General features: G+C 44.4%; 1 protein-coding gene across 3 annotated transcripts in view; it reads right to left on the bottom strand.

Annotated features, from left to right (window-relative positions):
• Window positions 1-359: 359 nt before the first annotated feature.
• Window positions 360-20,081, bottom strand: part of PDE318 (P-loop containing nucleoside triphosphate hydrolases superfamily protein) — a 109,033-nt gene continuing 89,311 nt past the window's right edge. For 2 of the 3 annotated variants that reach the window (XM_087401579.1, XM_087401581.1), the window contains 6 exons: window positions 17,467-17,580; window positions 17,263-17,334; window positions 17,130-17,166; window positions 16,909-17,021; window positions 8,246-8,440; window positions 360-786 (listed from right to left, as the gene is read on the bottom strand). In XM_087401579.1, the coding sequence (XP_087257705.1) occupies window positions 703-786; window positions 8,246-8,440; window positions 16,909-17,021; window positions 17,130-17,166; window positions 17,263-17,334; window positions 17,467-17,580 (615 nt within the window). In that variant the 3' untranslated portion in view covers window positions 360-702. The remainder of the gene's footprint in view (window positions 787-8,245; window positions 8,441-16,908; window positions 17,022-17,129; window positions 17,167-17,262; window positions 17,335-17,466; window positions 17,581-20,081) is intronic. The other variant, XM_087401580.1, reaches the window with a different exon arrangement.

Here is a 20,081-nt window from a genome sequence, read left to right as displayed (position 1 = left end):
GTCGAGACTAGCTCATAAAGGTTGATCACGACCCCAAACAAGACAACCTTAGGAAGGGCTCTCCCAGCTACATGCGAATGAGAACCAGGGAGAAGAAGAATCCACATGCGATTCAACCAAACACTGCTCGTATGCTCCTCATTTCCAGCTAGAAACATTAATGGGAGACATTTCCACAATGATTTTCCCACCTATTTTTCCTGGCAGGAAGGCACCTCCTATTGTGCCTCCTATTGTGCTTTCCCTAAGAGAGTCTTTTGTCCACACATACACACCCCCCCAAAAAAGATAATATTAAAATTTTAAAAAAACTTTGAAGGAAAAATCACCAATGAAAACAACCAATGTTAAGAACTGAATGGCAACAAAGATAAGCGGATTACCAACAAAAGTCTGTGTTAAGATTCCTGTATTTTAGAAAACATACAGGAGTCTTTCAATTAAAAGTGAGAAGAACATTACAATAGGACTGCTTAACCTTTGGTTAGCATAGCTTTCTCTCTTTGACATTGTTTACATGCTGTGGATATTTTTGTTTCCCTGATTACGAGCATTAACAGAACAAGGAAGAATATATCTTCACAGATGATTTTCATGCTTCGTTCTGCAACCAACCTTGTGAAATATGAACCCAGGCTGTTCGAAACAAATGCATGACATAGTACTAAAATACAAGGTATTACAAATGGTTTTTCCATCTTTCTAGCTGGAAATTGGGGTTTCTGTAGAAGAATGGCCTTGCTCTGAGAAATTTTCAGTTAAAAGCAAAAGCACTCGTTGTCTAAGCTGCACAAGACAAATCAAACCCAGTTCAAAATCAGTCGTCAAGTTTTTGAACTTTCACAAAGCTATGATTAAATATGCTCATTTTCAGAGGACTCCTTCCTCATATCTTTACAAAACAAAACCAATGAGAACCTTCTATGGCTATGAACACTCTTTGTCATATGCACATTTTCTGCAGTCAAAAGGAAAATATTTCAATCTCAAACATAAGACAAGAATGGGAACATCGAATTTGGACAAGGGGTAGCCAATATTCAATATGTGATCACAACACATTGCACCATACATTTGTGTCGAGATTGTAGTTGAATCATTCTCACAGAATAATAAAAGACAGCGTCACTTATCCACAAACAAGAGATTAATCTTTCATGGATATATTCATTTACTTTATTAGCACTACAAAATTCAGGCCCCTTCATACCATCAAAGAGGCTTTACATTAGGGTTCATTGTTCGACCAGTCACCAGCCTTCAGATGGCATGTGCAAAACCCAAATGGATTTTTCAGGTCCGAATCCAAAGATTCCGGTCGAGGCAAGTCTGAATTATTTATTGGAAACTAATCTGGATTCTGGTTCCTGCACTATTCTGAAAGGCACACAGACTTAACCCCTGCACACAAGGACCAAGTTATACAAAGTTCTTCACAATGGGCTTCTTTCACAGCTCCAGAGTTGCAGGGCATTCTGTCAATGTAGGCTAGCACTTACAATAGAAGGCTAAACCAGTAGTTTACCTCACTTTATTCAAAAGATATAACATAAGCTCCCTCTTCATCTCCCTTCATCTCCATCTTCATCTCCCTGCATCTCCACTCCATCGAGCTCCCTCTCCATCACTTCTCTATCAAGCTCCCTGTTCATCCCCTTTTCCATTAAGCTTGTACTTACTCCAAAACTCTAAAATACGTCTCTTTTTTTTGGTATCAAGCGTACCATCAAACGTGCGCTCAATATTTTTTAGTTCTTTTATACCGCACTAATATCAAATGGTACATATCGAACATGATCGGACATGTCAACCATGCATGTTATATAAGCATGCGCTCCAAAGGTAACGGGTAGACCGAGTCATGATAAATTCCATCATACATAGCAGCGACTAGCTCCTATGACATCCCCAGTCAATGAGTGTAGACCTTAGTAAACATATATGCTCACATACCCAAACACATAAGCATCCACATATACAAGGTCTAATACTGCACTTCTGTCAGAAGACTCAACTCTGTGACAAAGGCTAGCACTAATATAATACAAACATTAAGCATTTAATCGAAAATGATCAGACATGTCAACCATGCATGTTATATAAGCATGCGCTCCAAAGGTAACAGGTAGACCGAGTCATGATAAATTCCATCATACATAGCAGCGACTAGCTCCTATGACATCCCCAGTCAATAAGTGTAGACCATAGTATACATATATGCTCACATACCCAAACACATAAGCATCCACATATACAAGGTCTAATACTGCACTTCTGTCAGAAGACTCAACTCTGTGACAAAGGCTAGCACTAATATAATACAAACATTAAGCCTTTAATCAACTGAAGAACCTATTATGTCGAAGCATCGATCCTTCTCCAAAGTTGTGCTGACAAAGCTTTTCTTCTCTAATGATAACTCGAAAGCTGGCTCAGTCTCAAATTTCTACCTCTTGGAAGGCACTTCCAAATGCTGCAACTCTACTCTTATCCCATCACTGCTGCAGAAGCGCCCCTCAGATAGGCCATGATTTCTTCCTATGACAGACCAACTCCTATGATTGACCACTGAAGATCCCTGCCTAGTAGAGGGGCACCTATGCAGGATCATCTAAGCAGCTGCTAGTGGGCTGTCATGCAGTTGGCCAGCCTCCTCCTCCTAGGTGGGCCACTTCTCAGAGGGCTACACAGCAGCCCCAAGGGCCCCACATTCAGCTAGTAGCCATTGAGAAGACGTCTGGATCATCATGGAGCAGTCTTTTGGAGAAGATGGCTGCTTAGAGCTCTTTTGAATCCCCTGCAGTCCTCCAAAATATGTGAGAAAGAAACAGGTGCTTGTTGCTCCTCCCCAATGCTCTTTGAGATATATTCAACTCTTGCTGCTGATATCAATGGGCTCCACAACCGTGCACGTAGTCAGCCACAATATTTGATACTTCCACAAGAGTTGCAAAGAGCAGTAGTTGGACGGGCAGTTGGATTTTCTTCTGCTTCAGGAGCACATGTTTTCAGCAGCAGATATTAGACATCACCTCCTCCTAGGGAGGGGCTCAGAGGTTCGGTCCCGCTGCAGCGGTAGGCAGAAGTGGTGCGGTCATAGCCCCGGAGGTCTACGATCAGGGAGAGCTCATCGCATGCCAGGTAGTTTGGATGGGTCTTCGAGGGGGTATCCTGAACGTGTATGCGCCCTCTCGTAGACAGCACCACCCTACTTTTTGGAGATGGCTGACGAGATGCCTTCCATATGTGGACTCTCAAATTGTTGGAGGTGACTTCAACAATCTAGAGTTTGTGGATGACAAGTAGGGTGGAGCTTCCTTTGCTGAGATGTAGGCAGCTGAGAGGAGCACTTGGGAGCAATTTATTTTCGCAGTCAGTGGCAGAGACCCCTACAAGGAGGCAGAGTTTACTAGGCTTCCTAGCAGCCTTCATTTTTCTTTTGGACAAAGGAGACATGAAGGCTTGTTGAAGCGCCTCGACAGATTTTATGCTGGGGACTCAGCATTGCACAGGGGAGGCTCCACGGGCATCTTAGCAGGCACCACTATGGCAGCCTTCATTTTTCTTTTGGACAAAAGAGACGTGAAGGCTTGTTGAAGAGCCTCGACAGATTGTATGTTGGGGACTTAGCATTGCACAGGGGAGGCTCCATGGGCATCTTAGTAGGCACCACTATGTCAGATCACTCTCCGACTGTACTCCACCTAGAGCAGTCATGTCGGGGACTCCCCCAAAAGGGGGTTCGCATTCCAAACAATCTCTTACAGGAGGCAGAGGTTCAACAGGTAGTAGCTGAGATCAAGAGGCAGCCAGGGGAGGGACTCGGATAGGGTTGGGCATCATGGGTAGCTGATACGATCCAGCGGAGTAGCCAAGAGCTACAAGTCCCAGGCCATTCGGCGGAGACATGCTCTCCAGCAGAGGGAGAAAGAATTGCGACAGGATCTGGCATCCATTGAGAGGCTTAGAGAGCAGGACCCAGGTTCCCAGTGGCTCACAGAACGACAAGTACGAGAGCGCACGGCTTAACTTGCAGGCCAGGGAGACTCGTCAGGCTGAGTTCTTGTACCAATCCTCCTAAGCCATATGGGTAAAGCAAGGGGATAGGATGACCAGACAGTTCTTCCAAGCCACTGGGCCTCGGTCAGCTTCAAAGACCGAGGAATGAAAAGGAACAGATGCACGTGGGCCCTCAGGAGATCCTTGAGTTGAACATGGCTTTTTATCGACAGATGTTTCAGTTTGAGGAGGAATCACCAGCGACTCTGATAGCTCGACAGGCAATTCGTGCACAAGTTCCGACAGTTATGTCATAGAGCTTGAGCAGACAACTGGAGGTCCCATTCACAACAACTTGGGAGATTTGGGAGGCCCTCAAAGCCTTCGATCCTCAAAAGTGCCCATGGGAGGATGGCTTGACCCCACGACCTTTTTTCGTTGTTTTTGGGAGTACATATGCACTCCACTCCACCTGGCTTGCCATGAGACTTTTGACTCAAGATCCCTCCCACATTCCTTGAGCCGAGGCTGGATATGTCTGATTCTGAAGGTGGGAGATAGATCGGATATCAGGCAATGGAGACCGATTACCTTACTAAAAACCGCTGACAAGATCTTGGCCAAATTCTTGAGCTTGCGGTTGAGACCCCACCTACCGGACATCACTCATGACATGCAGACAGGTCTTGTTCAGGAACGCAGTATCCTGGACAACAACTTTACTTTCTAGGAGGCAGTGCATTGGGCTAGGGAGGAGTTGCAGCCTCTCGCCATCCTTCTCTTGGATTTTGAGAAGGCATATGATAAGAGTGGAGTGGTCTTTTTTACACTATGTGGAGACTAGGTTTCTCGAAAAGGTAGATCAAAGCGGTCTTAGCTCTATACGTATGCAGCTCTAGCCAGGTGATCATTGGGGGGGCACACGGGTGAGGCCTTTTCTCTTTCTCGCTCATTTCAACAGGGCTGCCCATTGGGCTATTTTCTACGCTCTCAGGCGAGTGGTATCACAGGGATGAGGTTGCCAATCCAACAAGAGGAGGAATTGCTAGATGTGCTCTCTACATGTGGAGGGCTCGACCGTGAGCCTCGAGGCAGTCAAGGGGGTCTTGGCTATCTACTGTGAGGCCTCTAGGGGCCGCAATAACTAGACCAAATCTAATGGCTTCTTCACAAATAAAGAGAAGGTTTAGGAGGTCCGAGACTAGGGGGTTTCTTTTGGCTTTCGTTGAATTAGAACAGACAGCGAGGTACCTTGGCTGCCAGTTGGGCATGGACATCTCAGCATAATAGCAAACTGCCCCAATTCTAGAGAGCGTTTGGTGCAAGCTCTTGTATTGGAGCTCGGCCAAACTCTCCTTAGCAAGTAGAGCACTGGTAGTCAATTAAGTTCTTGCCACGGCCTAGTACATAGCCTCCTGCTCGCGTTTCCATCGAGGATACATGGGGCAATTGAGACGGTTGGTGCGCAACTTTCTTTGGACATGGTCGGATGGCACGCAGAATACTAGAGCCCGAGTGGCATGGCAAACTGTGATCATGCCGCAGCCACGAGGAGGTTTGGGCAGCATTGATCCGGAGAGGCAGAGCTGAGCCCTCTTGGGCAAGCTGGTGATACGTGGTCTCACCCCAGGTTCCGAGCCCTAGAACTCCTCCAACAAGGGCTCCTAGGGAACACTCCTCGCACAGGTGGACAATGGCAGCAGTCCCACAGGTGGATCTTTTCAGCGACTTCCCACACAACGAAGCCTTTTTAGGGTCTGGCAGCGGGATCGACTGGGGGCTCATCCGGTCCACTTCCTCGTGAAAGGAGGAGTTCGAGAGCCAACCGATCATTTGGCACCCAAAGGTCTGAGACACAAAGGGGCATATGTTAGGCCAATGGACACATATTGGATGGGCACAGTGGAATATTGGCCCGGCTAGATCTTTCGGAGTTTGGAGCCGGCTCCCCAAAGATGTAGACCCTTGGTAGGTATACGGATAGCACAAATTTACGTAGCGATCCCCCCCTCCTGGTGGGACGGGCTACGTAGTCCTTGGACCCCTGACAATTAGTCTAGACAGTTCTCATGGACGGGGGTATCTCTCAGAGGTCGCTTTTTTCGAGAGACCCTTGTTTTGAGTTATGCAGGGTGGGGCCTAGAGGCTTGTTGCAAGTTGAGACAGGTAGGGATGGTCTGGATGAGGCGGCCCTGGATGGTTTGTATTGGCATCGGATCAGGATAGCGGGCGGGTTAGGGCGACAAATGGCACATTGATCCGGACACAATCCTGTCAGGCCCAGAGGAAGCAGTTTGGCGTTTGTAGCTCTAGAAGGGCCGGCCCCTCCGTCATATTCAATGGGACCCGAGGAAGTGGTTCTGGCTAGCTAGAGTAGGCACTCGAGCAAGGTAGAGGAGGTGGTCCTTTTGCTCTTACACGACTCGCATCGGCCAACGTCTTCAGTTGGATGCAACTACTTGGACACCTTGGAGGGAGCGCTACTCGATCGAGAGGTCTCTCAGTTCTGGCCTCGTCTCTAGACTAGCATGAGACCACGGAAGATCTCCTATTTCTTCTAGTTCTTGGCCCATGGGGGATTGCGTATCGGCCCTTAGCTAGACCAAATGCATGTAGATGGCAGATGTTCTTGTTGCACGAAGGGAGTTATGGAGATGATACCCCATTACCTATGGGGATGTCCTACAACTCAGAGGATTTGGTTGGCGGCCTTTAGGATTGTGGCCCACACGCAGCGGATACATCAAGACTTCACGTGAGGGATGGTCGCATGGCTCATGGAGGGAGGGCATGCCTTCTCGATTGACCCAGTCTCGCCAGTGTATAGGGTCCATGGCCAGCAGGTCTTTCAGATAGAGACTGACGATGCATTGTCACCTTGTCGTGCACGTCCGATGCCCTCCCAAGGGGACAATGTTTAGGAGACAGTATCTAGCATCACTGCTCGGAACATATGGTCGCGCGGTGCGGTTAGGTAATGGGAGGGAGCATATCACTCCATCGACTATCCTTGTTGCCATCTGGTAGGACATTCTTTTTACTATGCGCACCATTTGGAAGCGCAACACTCCAGAATCAAGAGTGACTGTGAAAGACGGAGGTGGTTCTACAAGGCTTGGCCTGTAGGCATCTTCTATACCTTTTTCGTGGGGATATCCATTGGATGTATAGACCACCACCTTGGTTGTTAGCCCTTGTTCCGGAGATTCGCTAGGCAGTGTGTTGGGTTCTCTAGGAAACAGGCTAATTATTTTCTCATAGCCAGTTGTTTCTCTTGTACTTACCTTCCTTTGCTCCTTTTGCCAGCTGAGTTGCACAGTGTTTTTCAAGCATTAATAGAAGCTTCCTCTTTATGGGGGAAAAAAAAAGTGGAAGATGTAGCTACCAAGCTTGTTAAAGAAATTCAAAAGAGAAGTAAGAACCTTCTGGCAGAGAAAAGGTGTAAAAAACAATGATCCTTAAGCTTCTAGGGTGGGGCTATAGTGAATCCATGCAGTGCCGACACGAGAGTCTCACAATAAGCCAAAACAAATCATTACTGACTCATTTTTTCCCTTCATGCACTTAACATTACTCTACAAAATGCACGCGGAGAGAGAGAGAGAGAAAGAAAGAAAGTTTATTAAAGTCTTTGGAAGACCGATGGGTCTATGAGACTGTGAAAAACCTAATACAATGAGTTGTGGTAGTGGAGCTACTAAACGAGCATCCACACCAATGCAAAATGCAAAAAAATGCAAAATGGCAGTATTAAGTCCTAAGTACAACAACATAGTCATATCCCGACTATATATATCAATCTCAGCATCATCGTCGGCAACATCATAACCATCATCCTCATCATCGTCAGCAGCAGGACATCAAGATGGATGGGGCTGTGGAAGTGGAGGCATGAGGTCAGCAATAGAACACTATCGCCCCCTTAAGGGTGCAGTCTTGGTACGTCTCCTGGTCGTAGCTTTGCGTCTAACCAAGGCCATTGTGACCCCCGTCGGTCAGGTTCCGACCCTAAACAAGGAGGGGATGTCCTCAAGTATGATCTGTGAGTCAACCCTCTGTCTGAGCTGTCGGGTCACAGGCTCCGGGTCACGGTCATAGAGAGAGAGAGAGAGAGAAGTATAGTTACACATCTTTCACAAGATATCTTAAAAGAAAGGCATTAATTCTTGTGTCCAACCTGCAATAACATGCATATTAGACTCAAATTAGCATCATTCGACAAGGGTCATAAAATGAGGATGAATACCTCATCAACACCTTGACCAGTTTGTACTGAAACGTGCATGGCACCCGCAGGACCAGAGACTTTGTACAACTCCTCTATATCTGACGGTATACCACAACTATCACTGGAGGCGTGAGGTAAAAGATCAGCTTTGGACACAACGTCCAACCAGGGGCGATCTGGAAACCTGTCCCTGATTTCTTTGTATAGTTTGAACTGCAGCCAAACCCAATCTTGTTAGTTCTTACCAGCGCATGTAAAACAAAACCCGCTAAACAAAGCCCTTAGTTACAGCCTATCTGAACTGCTGTGTCTGCTACAAAACAGAATAAAGCCATAATAGGAACAAAGACTAGGATGAATACTTTGGCAAGGTGGCTCCACAATGCATCAATTAGATCTAAAACCTGATCAGCAGGCCCGGAATGGAACATTTGCACACACATTTTCCAGTTGTTCTACTCAAACAAAATCTTTACTAAATTGCATGTGTATGTCCAACTCTTACACAAAACTATCCAACATTGAATTCTCTGTGTGGTCATTGTATGTCAAGAAGTTGACATGATTAAGCATCCTATGTCATGGAATCCTTGAAGTTGGAGAGACCAACAACTAGCACTTGTACCAAGTAAAAACATGTGATCACTGAGGTGCTAATTCATAATATTAAGCCATTTTAAAGGTTGAAGTATCTTTACTGGTGTAGAACACCAAAAGTGAGTGCGCTTGTGAACTTGCTAACTGTCTCATTCTTGTACATGTATTTTCACATCATGTGTTTGTCTATCATTGTATCAAATTGGGATTTCAATAATCTTGTAATAGGTCAAGCAATACATTTCGTCCTTGTGAACTTGGTCTCCCTGCTAACCATCTCTTTCTTGTATTTGTGTTTCTGCATCTTGTGCTTGACTAATACGAAATCAGAGCAGGGATCTCCTTGGACTGACCACCAGGTAACGTTGCTGTGTTAGGTGATGTCATGAAAATAAGCCACCATTCAGAGCTGTGGAGAGAAAAATTTCCTCTCTTAACAACAATGACCATAAGCAACATTTTGTATGAGTTTAAGGAGCTTTGACGTGATTTGATCTGACTGTCAGCAGAAAGAGCCTCCACAGTGCCCAAGACACGGAAAAACCTTTGTACTCCAGCTTGTGTTTCAAGGAGGGATCTTTTGAATAACTCCAAGATGAACAAAAGACCTTTAGACATTTGGAGAGTCTGCATGTGTGATGAATCCCAACGTGATGGCAACTGACATGAGTGGCAGCTCCCTGGAGTCTTGGAGCTGATAGTACTTTTTTAATCTTTAAAAGCACCTGGTTGCAAATGCACAGCAACTTGCAAAAGCTGGACAGTGGTCTCCATAGAGGAGCATTTGATTTACGCATTGATGCAGCTCACAACCGTACACGAGAAAGCTAGTGGGGAAACGTAGGATTGCCATGGTACAATAGGTAGAGAGCTGGAGATATCACACTATTCCTTGATTCGCCCATGCAAGAAAATCCTTACAACACTTGAAAGTAGTAATATGGAAAGTTACCGAATTAGATAGGAAGAAAGCTGACTTTGTGAGTTTCTAGAGAGGCTTGACAAGTATAAACTTTGAGAAGATCAAGTGCATCAATGTTTGTGAAGATACCTGATCCAAAACTCACAAGATTTCAAGTCGACGCAAGGCATTTTCCATCACATTATTAGCTCCATTACTTTTTACACATCAAAGAAGTGCCAAATCAGCAGAAAGGCCACATCAGTGCACAATTACCCAAGTGGAAAGTCAGATATTTTGGATTGTATGAACCTTTCACTTTAACTATTGACCTGGAGTTACAATAATCTCAGTGATGAAGGTTCTGTGAAATATATGTATACAGTTGATCATTTTCAAAGAATAAGTTTCAAGATTACAAGTTTTATAGGAGCTGGTCCTAGACAGGGCTTACTGAGCCAACAAGATGGAAGACCAAATCTGAAAGTCGCATCATTAATCGCCTAGATAACCCAAACGTGACAGTTCTTGCATTCCTTTAACAGACGTGTGTCCCAACCGGCTATGCCACAATGAAACCTTTCGCAGCTCGGTTATGGCAACAACATGATTACCCACACTGGAAACATAAAGAGGGTACAAGGTATCACTCTTAAAACCCTCAGCCACTACAGTCTGGCCATCAGTAATCACCCATTTGGAATCCCCAAATGTGGTGTGGTAACCACTGTCATCCAATAAGCCAGTGCTAATCAGATTTTTCTTGATTTGCGGCACATGGCGAACACCATCAAGCATAAATGACTGTCCATCAGGAAATACTATCTGTATACTGCCAATCCCTGCAATCTGACATGCATAGTTGTTCCCAAGATGAACAACTCCATGAGTACCTGTGTAGGAAGTAAACCACTCCCTATGAGGAGTAACATGAAAAGAGGCACCTGAATCCAAGAGCCAGGTGTGCATGTCATGGCCATCAATAACCAAAGCATGTGCTATTACAGCAGAAGAGCATAAAACATCATGTGTGTCACTGTCACTGTCCTCTGCTGCAACATTCACTGCATCCAAGTCATCTGCCTTGGCCTTGCCTTTGCCTTTGCTTGCATTTCCTGCATCCTTTGTTTCAGCCTTCTTGGCTTTCTGATCCCGTATGAACTTGAAGCACTTCGACTTCACATGTCCCTTCTTGCCACAATAAAAGCATTCAATGTCCTTTTTGCCACGGGACTGACTGCGGGATTTGGACTTACTAGCAGATCTCCCCTTCTGCTGAGTCCTGCCTCTGTCCTGTACCTGCAAAGCATTTGAAGACTTGCTGCCCGCATTATTCTTCCTGCTCATCTCCTCCATAAGGAGAGAGCTCTCTACATCAGCATAAATAAGAGTGGCATTCGAGTTTGACAGGGTGGTCTTGAAAGTGTCCCAACTCTCGAGGAGGGTACACAGCAAGAAAGTAGCCTTGAACTCCTCATCAAGGTTCAACCCCTGTGCAATCAGCTGTGTAAAGATAGCATTGAACTCACTCAAGTGTGAGGTCATAGCTGTACCTTCCTTCATGCGAAGATCGACCAGCTTCTTCAGCCAATAAACCTTACTGGCTGAGCTCTTTTGGGCATACAATTCTTCTAGTCTTTGCCATAGACCATAAGAGGTCTTTTCAGCCTGTACATTGAACACAAGAGTGTCTGAAATAGTGAGCATGATAGCTGCCCTCGCGGACAAATCAAGCTCTTCCCAGTCATCAGCTGCCATGTCAGATGGCTTGACACCCTTCACCCTTATGGGCTTAGCAATCTTCTTTAACAAAAGTACATTCAAGCACTGTTCTGCCCATAATGCATAGTTGTGTGCTCCTTCCAGTTTCTTTATGTTCAGAATTGAAGAATCACCTCCCCCTGATGCCATATCAGATGAGGAAAGTACCTGACTCCCTGGAAGTAAAAAGACTGAATAAAAATTCTGATTTCTCAGAGAAAACCTGCTCTATTCAAGAGCCAGAAGCACTCTCAATGGTGCTGTTTTTACTGTCAGTAAAATCTGCAGCAAAACAGTAAATGACCCTGCAAGTACTGTACCTTCTGACACACTGTACTGTGCTCAAAGAGGCATAAAAACAGTAATTTCAGACTGCTGCAGCTGCTCAACAAGTGCTTAACAGTGCACAATCATCTGACAAAACCACCAACACTGCTGTAAACACTGCTGTACTGACTGTACTGATCACTTCTCCCACCTCAGATGAGGTCTTGCACTGAGTTAAATTGCAGAAACCACTTGACAAACACCCAAAAAACAGTAAATGACCCTTCAGCCTGTCACAAAACCTGCAACAGTAAATGGGATAAATCCCAAGCAATCACCCTTATACCAAGGGGAGAAAATGCATCTGAAGATCTCTGTCGGTAACCCAAGTGCTATCAAACAAAGTCTGGGCAAAAGCCCCTTGATCTGTCACCTGAATCAAGTGGAGAACACCTCAACACTGAGGTAGCATGCAATATGAAATCTCTCTGACACTTGTACCTGACAATGTGCAATGCATAGACTGCCCCTGTGTACTCAGTAACAACACAAATCACAAAGTACAAACACCAAGAAGAAAATCTTTTGAGCACTGTCAACGATGGGCAGTTAGGGACCGAGTTAACTCGATGCGCCTTGACCAAGCGTGGCTCAACTGAGATTTTCAAAGTGCGTACAAAGAATGTGACCTGCAACAAATGTCACCAAATGCACTGCGGAAACAAAGCAAATGTGTGCTCCCTGGCTACACACTGCCTCAAGGCATATACTGCAAACATATCCAGGCAAAAGCCCTTTGAAATGGTCACCCAAAACTGAGAATTGCACTCAGTAAATGCATAGAAGCTTCTGCAAAACAAGCATCTGACCTTCCTGAATGACAAGTAACTGCGCAAACACCACCACTGTGGCACAAGTCACCTCAAGCGTGAGTGACACGAGAGTACCTGCTGTACCTCAACAAATGCACAGTATACAGCTGAAATGCTTCAGGAATGCATCAGGAATGCTTCATGTACTGCGCGTACATGCACAAAACAGAGTGCTTCAGCACTATTCCTCTTCCAACAAAAAAAAAATTGTGTCTGCTGTACTTTTCAGTACCTGCAAAGTACCTGCTGTACTTCTGTCCCTGCAGAGTACCTGTGTACTCTCTGTCCCTGTAGCAGGCACGCTTCCCCCCAAAAAGTCGAGTCTTTGCAGCAAAAAACAAACAAGTCCTGCTGTACTTTACTGTACCTGCAGGTGAGGCGTCCGTACAGTTGTACGGCAGTCTGTACGGCTGCCTCGAAGCAGCTGCGCCACCCGTGCCCACGCCCGAACGGCTCCCGTGCCCACGACACAGCCCGCGCTCTGGCTGCGCAATGCGCCGCCGCCCTGCAGCCTGCGAAAAAACGCCGCGCAGCCCTCGCCTTCACCGTGGCCCTGATCTGCTGTGCCGTGCGCACTGATCTGCCGCGCCCATACTGTTGGTCATCCTGCGCAGGTATGGCCGCGCCAGGTCCGTCCGTACAACCGTACGGACGACGTACGGCCGTACGGCTCTGTCCGTACGTCCGTACGGAAAGGGTAGGCTAGGGAGAGGAGGCGAGGGAGAGGAGGCTAGGGAGAGGAGGCAAGGGAAAGGAGGCTCTGATACCAGTTGAGAGGGGGGAGTGTAGTGGAAGAGAGCAAGAGAAGAAGAAGAAGAAGAAGAATATATTATCGTCCTCTGAAGACCAAAACCGGCCTATGGGACCTGGGCAATACAATATCACAAGTACATGAAAGCTCCTCCCGAAGATGGGAGGGTGGAAAGAGAAACCACCTTCTAGGATTCAGGTGGATTCCTATGCTTGAAGAGCTTATACACAAATGTTCCTAAAGCTGAAGGTGACCCTTTATGCAGCAAATCAGCCAGTTTGTTATGTCCCTCAAGGAGGTGATTGAACTCTTCCCTAATGTGTGCATAGTGAGGGCATATCATTACCATGTGTTCTTCTGTTTCAACCATACCTTGATCACATAGTTGGCATATTCTACTCTCCCTTGGCATCTTTTTCCATCCCCCTGTTTCTATTTGCAGCTGGTGTGATCGGGTGCGAAGTGAGGCTAAAGCCCTCCGTTTATGCACTGCTATAGGTGTACATATGTACTTCTGCGTTGTTGTCTCCCTTCCTGTATAAATTGACCAATATTCGGGGTTGATATATGTGCGATAGTACTCAAATTTATCTTTGTTTTCTGCTGTTTGCCATTTCCTGTGTAGTGCATTCAGCAGGTCATAATGAAAAGCCTCTTCATCAATCTCCTCTGAAGAGTAGTTTAAATACTCTTCTACTTCCCACTTCTTGAACCATTTTTTTAGGTCTTGTGCCCATCCGGATGTCAAAATCTTGCCCTTGTTTGTCTTTTGAAGCTTCTGACTTTCATTCCATGCTCTCTTTGGTAGCCTTTCATTATCCATGCACTTGACCTTTGTGATGTATCTGAGTACTCTCTTCAGAGCATGTAGCTCTATGGGTATACATCCTGTCTCTAGGAGTAACAAAGAGTATGGTGTAGTAGCCTTGATGCCCAGGTGCCTCCTAATGAAAGACTTTTGCATTTTCTCTATCTCATTCCACGTTGATGGAGATATACTCCCACCCCATACCTCTACTCCGTAGAGTACTGTCTGTATCACATATGCCCCAAAGATCATATTTCGTACTTGCCACCTTCTCGTATTGCTATTGTTGCACTCATTTTCAAATTGGAAGTATTTTGCCCATCCTGCATCAAGTCTCCGTTGCACACAGCTGTTCCATCTATTATTGGCGGGGATTTCAATACCCAAGTATTTGAATGAGTGCACTGTCTCAATGGGTTGTCCTTTATATAAGATTTGGAGGGGGCTGCTTGGCTGTATAGTCTTGACTATCATGAGTTTAGTTTTGTTGACATTAATAGCCATCCCACTCTCTGCACAAAATATGCTGAAGATATCCATCATTTTTTGCATCTTACTTTCAATATCAGTGAAAACAACCACATCATCTGCGTAAAGAAGCAACCAAATCACGAGACCTGCTAGATGAGGGCTGTATAACTCATCTTTACATGCTTCTTCATTCACCAACTCCTCAAGTCTATCAATGCATAGGCCGAACAAAGTGGGTGAGAGCGGACATCCTTGTTTTACCCCCATATTACTATAGAACTCTTGTGACATCCAATCCTTACATTTTAGTTGACATTTTACTTTCTCATAAAGTCTAAAGACAGCAAACCTTATTTCCTCGGGCACCCCTATGCATTCCATTCTCTCCCATAGCACATCCCTAGGCATTGTATCAAATGCCTTCTTAAAGTCAATGAAACAACAGAAGAGTGGCTTCCCCTTGAGGCGGCTTTCCTCCATCAAAACTCGAAGAGTGACTAGGTGATCCACTGTACAGTGTTTTGGTCTGAAACCAGCTTGTCCCATTGCTCTTTTATTTTCTTTCTCTGCCCAAGCACTCAATTTTGCCTCTACTATTGTGCTATATAGTTTGGCTAGAGTGGAACATACCATAATTGTTCTGTAATTTGTTAATTGATTGCGGTCACCCCCTTTGTAGATTGGTTTGATCCAATTCTCTTGCCATTCTGTTGGGAAACCATGCATCAAAGCCTGATTTAGTGCCATTGCTATGTGCCTTTGCCTTTGAGAGTGAGAGTAAGAGAGAGTGACACTCTAGTGCGGGTGTGAAGAATGATAAGCCACACCACAAACTCACTTATGTTTTATTAGGATTAGGTTTACCCTATGACTGTCTTAAGACAGTCATAGGTGTCCTATCTTTTAATGAAGGGTTGGCAATGTGCCTTTACCCCAACAGGAGTAATATCTAAGCATAGTGTGATCCATGGGAAAAACCATTCTGCCCTACAAGCAAGCCCTATTGTCTCTGACATGATATCAAAGGGTTCTCTGAGTTCTAGATTAATGAAGACTTATGACAGGTTGGAAGCCTTGATAGAAAGTTTATTTGACACTAATGTACAAAGGCTCCTGACAATCAAGTCTCATTTGTCAACAGGCAAGAAGAGAACATAAATAACTGATCACTTGTGGCAAATCATGGCGCTCAAGGATCAGCCTGTTGCAAAAACAACAAATACCTAGTGAATAACCCTTGAAAGCTTGCAAAGCTTATAAATATGCTTGTGATTATTTCCTTGTGGATTACTTCTGTATGTATACTTGACATCTTGCATATAAAAATGTTAACCACAGATAGTATGTGCGTGGGGGAAAATAAAGGTATCTATTTCTTGTGCACATTTTGCTCCATGGCCGCTTAGGCCCAATGCTTTTGTAAACACAAAATTGTTTTCTGTAATGTTTTGCAGTCATCCTGTTTGTTCTACAGAATTACAGCAAGGTATCAGACCAGCACGTGTTTCGACGCCCATTCTATCAAAATTAAAAGCATTTTTGGAGCTTGAAGCAAGAAAAAGCGACAGCTCCGGCCAGCTGAGAACTAATTCCAGTAAAACTACAAAACTCTCATTTTGACTTTAGCAGTCATTTAGCTTGAAGGCAGGTAAGTAAGAGTTGGCCTCAGGCCATGTATATTGGATCCTCCTCTTTCTCCAATCTTCTCATCCATCTTATGGAAAAAATCAGTGTGAAAAGAAATCTCTCAAGTAATATTTAAGCTACCTGTGTAAGTATGTGTGATCAAATGCCAATATCATTGGGTCTGTAAGTCATCCCAAAGGTATAATGATATACATGAGTTTACATCCTCTTGAAAGAGCCATGGATTCAAACTCTGCTTGAAGAACACCAGGACTTCCAGACGCAGAGGCCTCTGATTTATCCTCCATATCAACAATCAATTACATTTTGAGATATCGACAGAAAAACAACATGCTCATCACAGCTGTACAATTAATGGCAGCAACTGGGAAACTATACATCCGTAGTTCGATTCTATGCCAACACATTATTGACTAGGGACGTTCGGATCATACAGATAAACTCTTAAGATCATATCCTCTCTTTTTGTAATGACAAATACATGTATATATAAAGAGTTACTTGCAAACACCCAGTTCGGATTAGTGCATGCCTTTGATATTCTTTCTTAGCAGGCAGATCCCAGGATGTTCAAAACACGGGGATATCAGCTTCAGAATGCCTTACTTGATCAGAAACCCCAACACCACAATCTCCAGTTAGATCGTGCACAAAAAGAACAGCAGTTGGCAAATAAGACAGAGCAGCCAAAGTCAGCTTCTCCATGTTGTTCCGCTCTTCTGAAACATCAGAACACCAAGGCTTCAGATCTGTTCAATATACTTACAGGAAAATTTCCCACCAGAAAGGAGCCACGTTATTGCCCGATAGAGGAAAAGTGAGCATACCTTCAGGTCGCCTGAGTAACCCAGGGGTGTCTGTCACCTAAAATCCAATATATAAATTTCAGTTGTTTGGGCTCTCACAGACTCCTATCAGGTAAGTTTTATTGAAGCCAAGAAATGAGGGTGATGTGCAGACCTGATATACATCAGTGTGAACAAAGATATGCCCCATTGAGATGCCTCGAGTTGTAAAAGGATAGTTACAAACCTGACAATTCGTCTACTTTATGAGTAATGCAGCACACAAATATCCACTTACATTTTTAACAATACAGACATACTGGAACCCAACATTCATAAAGACTGAAAATATCATTCAAGAAACAAAAAAATTGCTTACTTCTGGCTTTCCTGTAGATAATACACGCACCAGAGAGCTCTTCCCCACATTGGGGGCTCCAACAAGACAAAGTGTAGGAGTTTTGAGATTTAAAACAGGCATGGCACGCAGGGTCTGCAAAATCAAGTGTTTTAATAAATGTCTATGACGAAAATAAACACAGGTGAAACTCAATAAATTCCAACCAAAGGAGATGTTATAGTATACAAAGGACAACAAATGCTCTTATAGAGACCACTTAGGTTCTACACCTGACTACAAGTATTTCTACAATTAACCTAAAAAGGAAAAACCCTGAAAATCATATGATGAAATTCTCCATAGCAGGACTTGATCAATTTTGGAAAGTCCTACAAATTCCAGAATATATAACCTACACAATATCTGCTAGGAAACAGTTATACTAGGAAAGAGTTATGCTATTCCTAGATATATGCATGTTATTAATTGAAAATACTATTTCTATTTATGACCCATGAGGACAAAGAAATACTTCCCAATTATAAATGTGGAAATTGTTAGAATTCACCCTAATGGGGACGTCAATTTTGAGTCCCATGCAAAGGTGGTGCTGGAGGGTCGCCTCCCATTGGCTCATGCAACTCTTTCTCTATGTGGTGGACACATGGCGGCATGAGCTGGATGGAGACTCTAAGAGCCTCCTGGCTCCTACTTATGCGAATAGGCACACTCTTCTTTCTCTCTCTCGGTGCCGACCTGCTTGTGGGCAGCTCTCAGATGAGAGTCGGTTAGTACGCAGTCAATAAGAGGAAGCTTAGCTTCATGGTTATGAGTTAGTAGTCGAGGGCTTTGTGCCTGATAGATGCAGCTGCTCTATCTAGTTGTTTGTCTTGTAAAACACCAAAAATCCACAGTAGTGGTGAGGTGATTAAGAGTCGAAGTTGTCCCTTCAATTTTTTCAAATATAGAGTTCATTTCGTGTGATACTTTGGCTCTGATGTTCTGAGATCAATCGCGCATCTTTCCTCTTCCATAAACATTGTCAAAATTGCATGCATATTTGAGTGGTGAGCTAGCAATACCTAACAGAAATTTACTAAATTTTTGCCAAGGCATCTTTCAGCCAGACGATCCCTTAATATAGGATCCGATTCCGTAAAAGAAATAGCTACAAAGAATTTTTTTAACAATTGAAATGACTTAATCATGAATTATGCATGATTAGCAAATTTCAATCCATACACGCACATGAATATACAAAATCCCCTTGAACAAGTGAAATAACCCAAAAAGAAGGCGGCATAACCAAAAGCCCCCAATCAGGTTCGATTCTAAAAGAAAGTCACTGAGGATCCTGTTTAGTAACAACTCAATCTGATAATCCAATCCCCTTAAACTGAGCATCAGTTTGGCGATTATCGGTTTGTTCCATTTACTCTCACACAATACTGGACGCCTCCATCCAATGGATACCAATTTGGGGCTCATCTCTTTCATGGCCACGAGAGTCCAAGGATCATGACTACCAAAGATGTTTCTTGAAACCAAGCCCATACACACCGGCTGAACTACTTTGTTGTCCTCATCGTAGTCAAAAGAGAGTTTTGGCAGAGGTTTAGTCGCCGCACTTTTGTGTTCCATCCAACCAAAGGGTGGCAGTCGTTTCTAATCATTCAGACCCCATGTACACTCAGGTTCCCACAACTCTCTTGGAGATTATCCTTTGGAGAGCCACGACATTCTGACAAAAACGCAGCCCTCAATCTCTATGATGCTTCAACAAAAGCTGATCAGAATATGTGATTGCAAGCAGGAGACAACTAGGACAAAAAGAGTGATAATGATCTAGCCTTAAGATGTGTAGGAGGAAATCTGCAAGGAAGTCCTGCATCATAGGTGCTGATGAAACAAACAACAGACGCTCGTGATTGCGGGTGCTCGCTGTTTTGCGGGGACTCGGGCCATCGTAGTTACTCTTTCTGCTGCATCTGACATAGGCAAGCTGACCAGGATTACATAGGCTAAGGCACTGGGAGGCAGAGGTTTGGAATACCTACAATAATCCTTTAACTTCTAGTATGCTGATAACAAGTCCACTTTAGCCATGTGCCAATGCAGGGCAGGCAGCCCCTATCAGAATAGTCTTTTCACACCCCCAAAAAAAAAAGAAAGAAAAGAAAAGGAATAAACAAAAAGAGAGCAGGCATGAGTCCCAACATGGCAGGCCCAAAAAGACAGGTCTGAGTCACTTAATGCCTAGGACACTTTGGGGAATTATGCCTTGACAGAAAGCAAGTTATTGGCACAAGGGGTAAACTGTCAAGATAAAGTTGCAAATTTGCTATACCTCTTGTTGAGGGATTTTCAAGCTGAACAGAAAAGACTGACCACTGTGTGGATTACTTAATCCTGTCACCTCCTTTGTGTGAGGGCTGAAAAAACTCAAGCCAGGTTGCAGTGACAGCCTCACAGGAACGTGCTAGCTTACCCCATGAGGGGATTGCAGAGCCCGTTAAGGGAGCAGGATGTAGAGATACAGATGCCTACATAGCATTGTTAGCATAGCTAGCAGAAGCAAGGAAGGATCCGCTGTTTTGCAGGTTGGAGAACCTTGGTGGTGAGAAAGAGCATGAGAAGACTCGTTCTAAAGAAGG

The sequence above is a fragment of the Dipteris shenzhenensis genome, chromosome 30 (genome assembly GCF_047967505.1).
Source record: "Dipteris shenzhenensis isolate YYH24624 ecotype China chromosome 30, Dip_SZ_1.0, whole genome shotgun sequence".
NCBI classification, from domain to species: Eukaryota; Viridiplantae; Streptophyta; class Polypodiopsida; order Gleicheniales; family Dipteridaceae; genus Dipteris; species Dipteris shenzhenensis.
The sequence above is the reverse complement of the archived record's forward strand: the minus strand, read 5'-3'. Positions and strand labels throughout refer to the sequence as shown.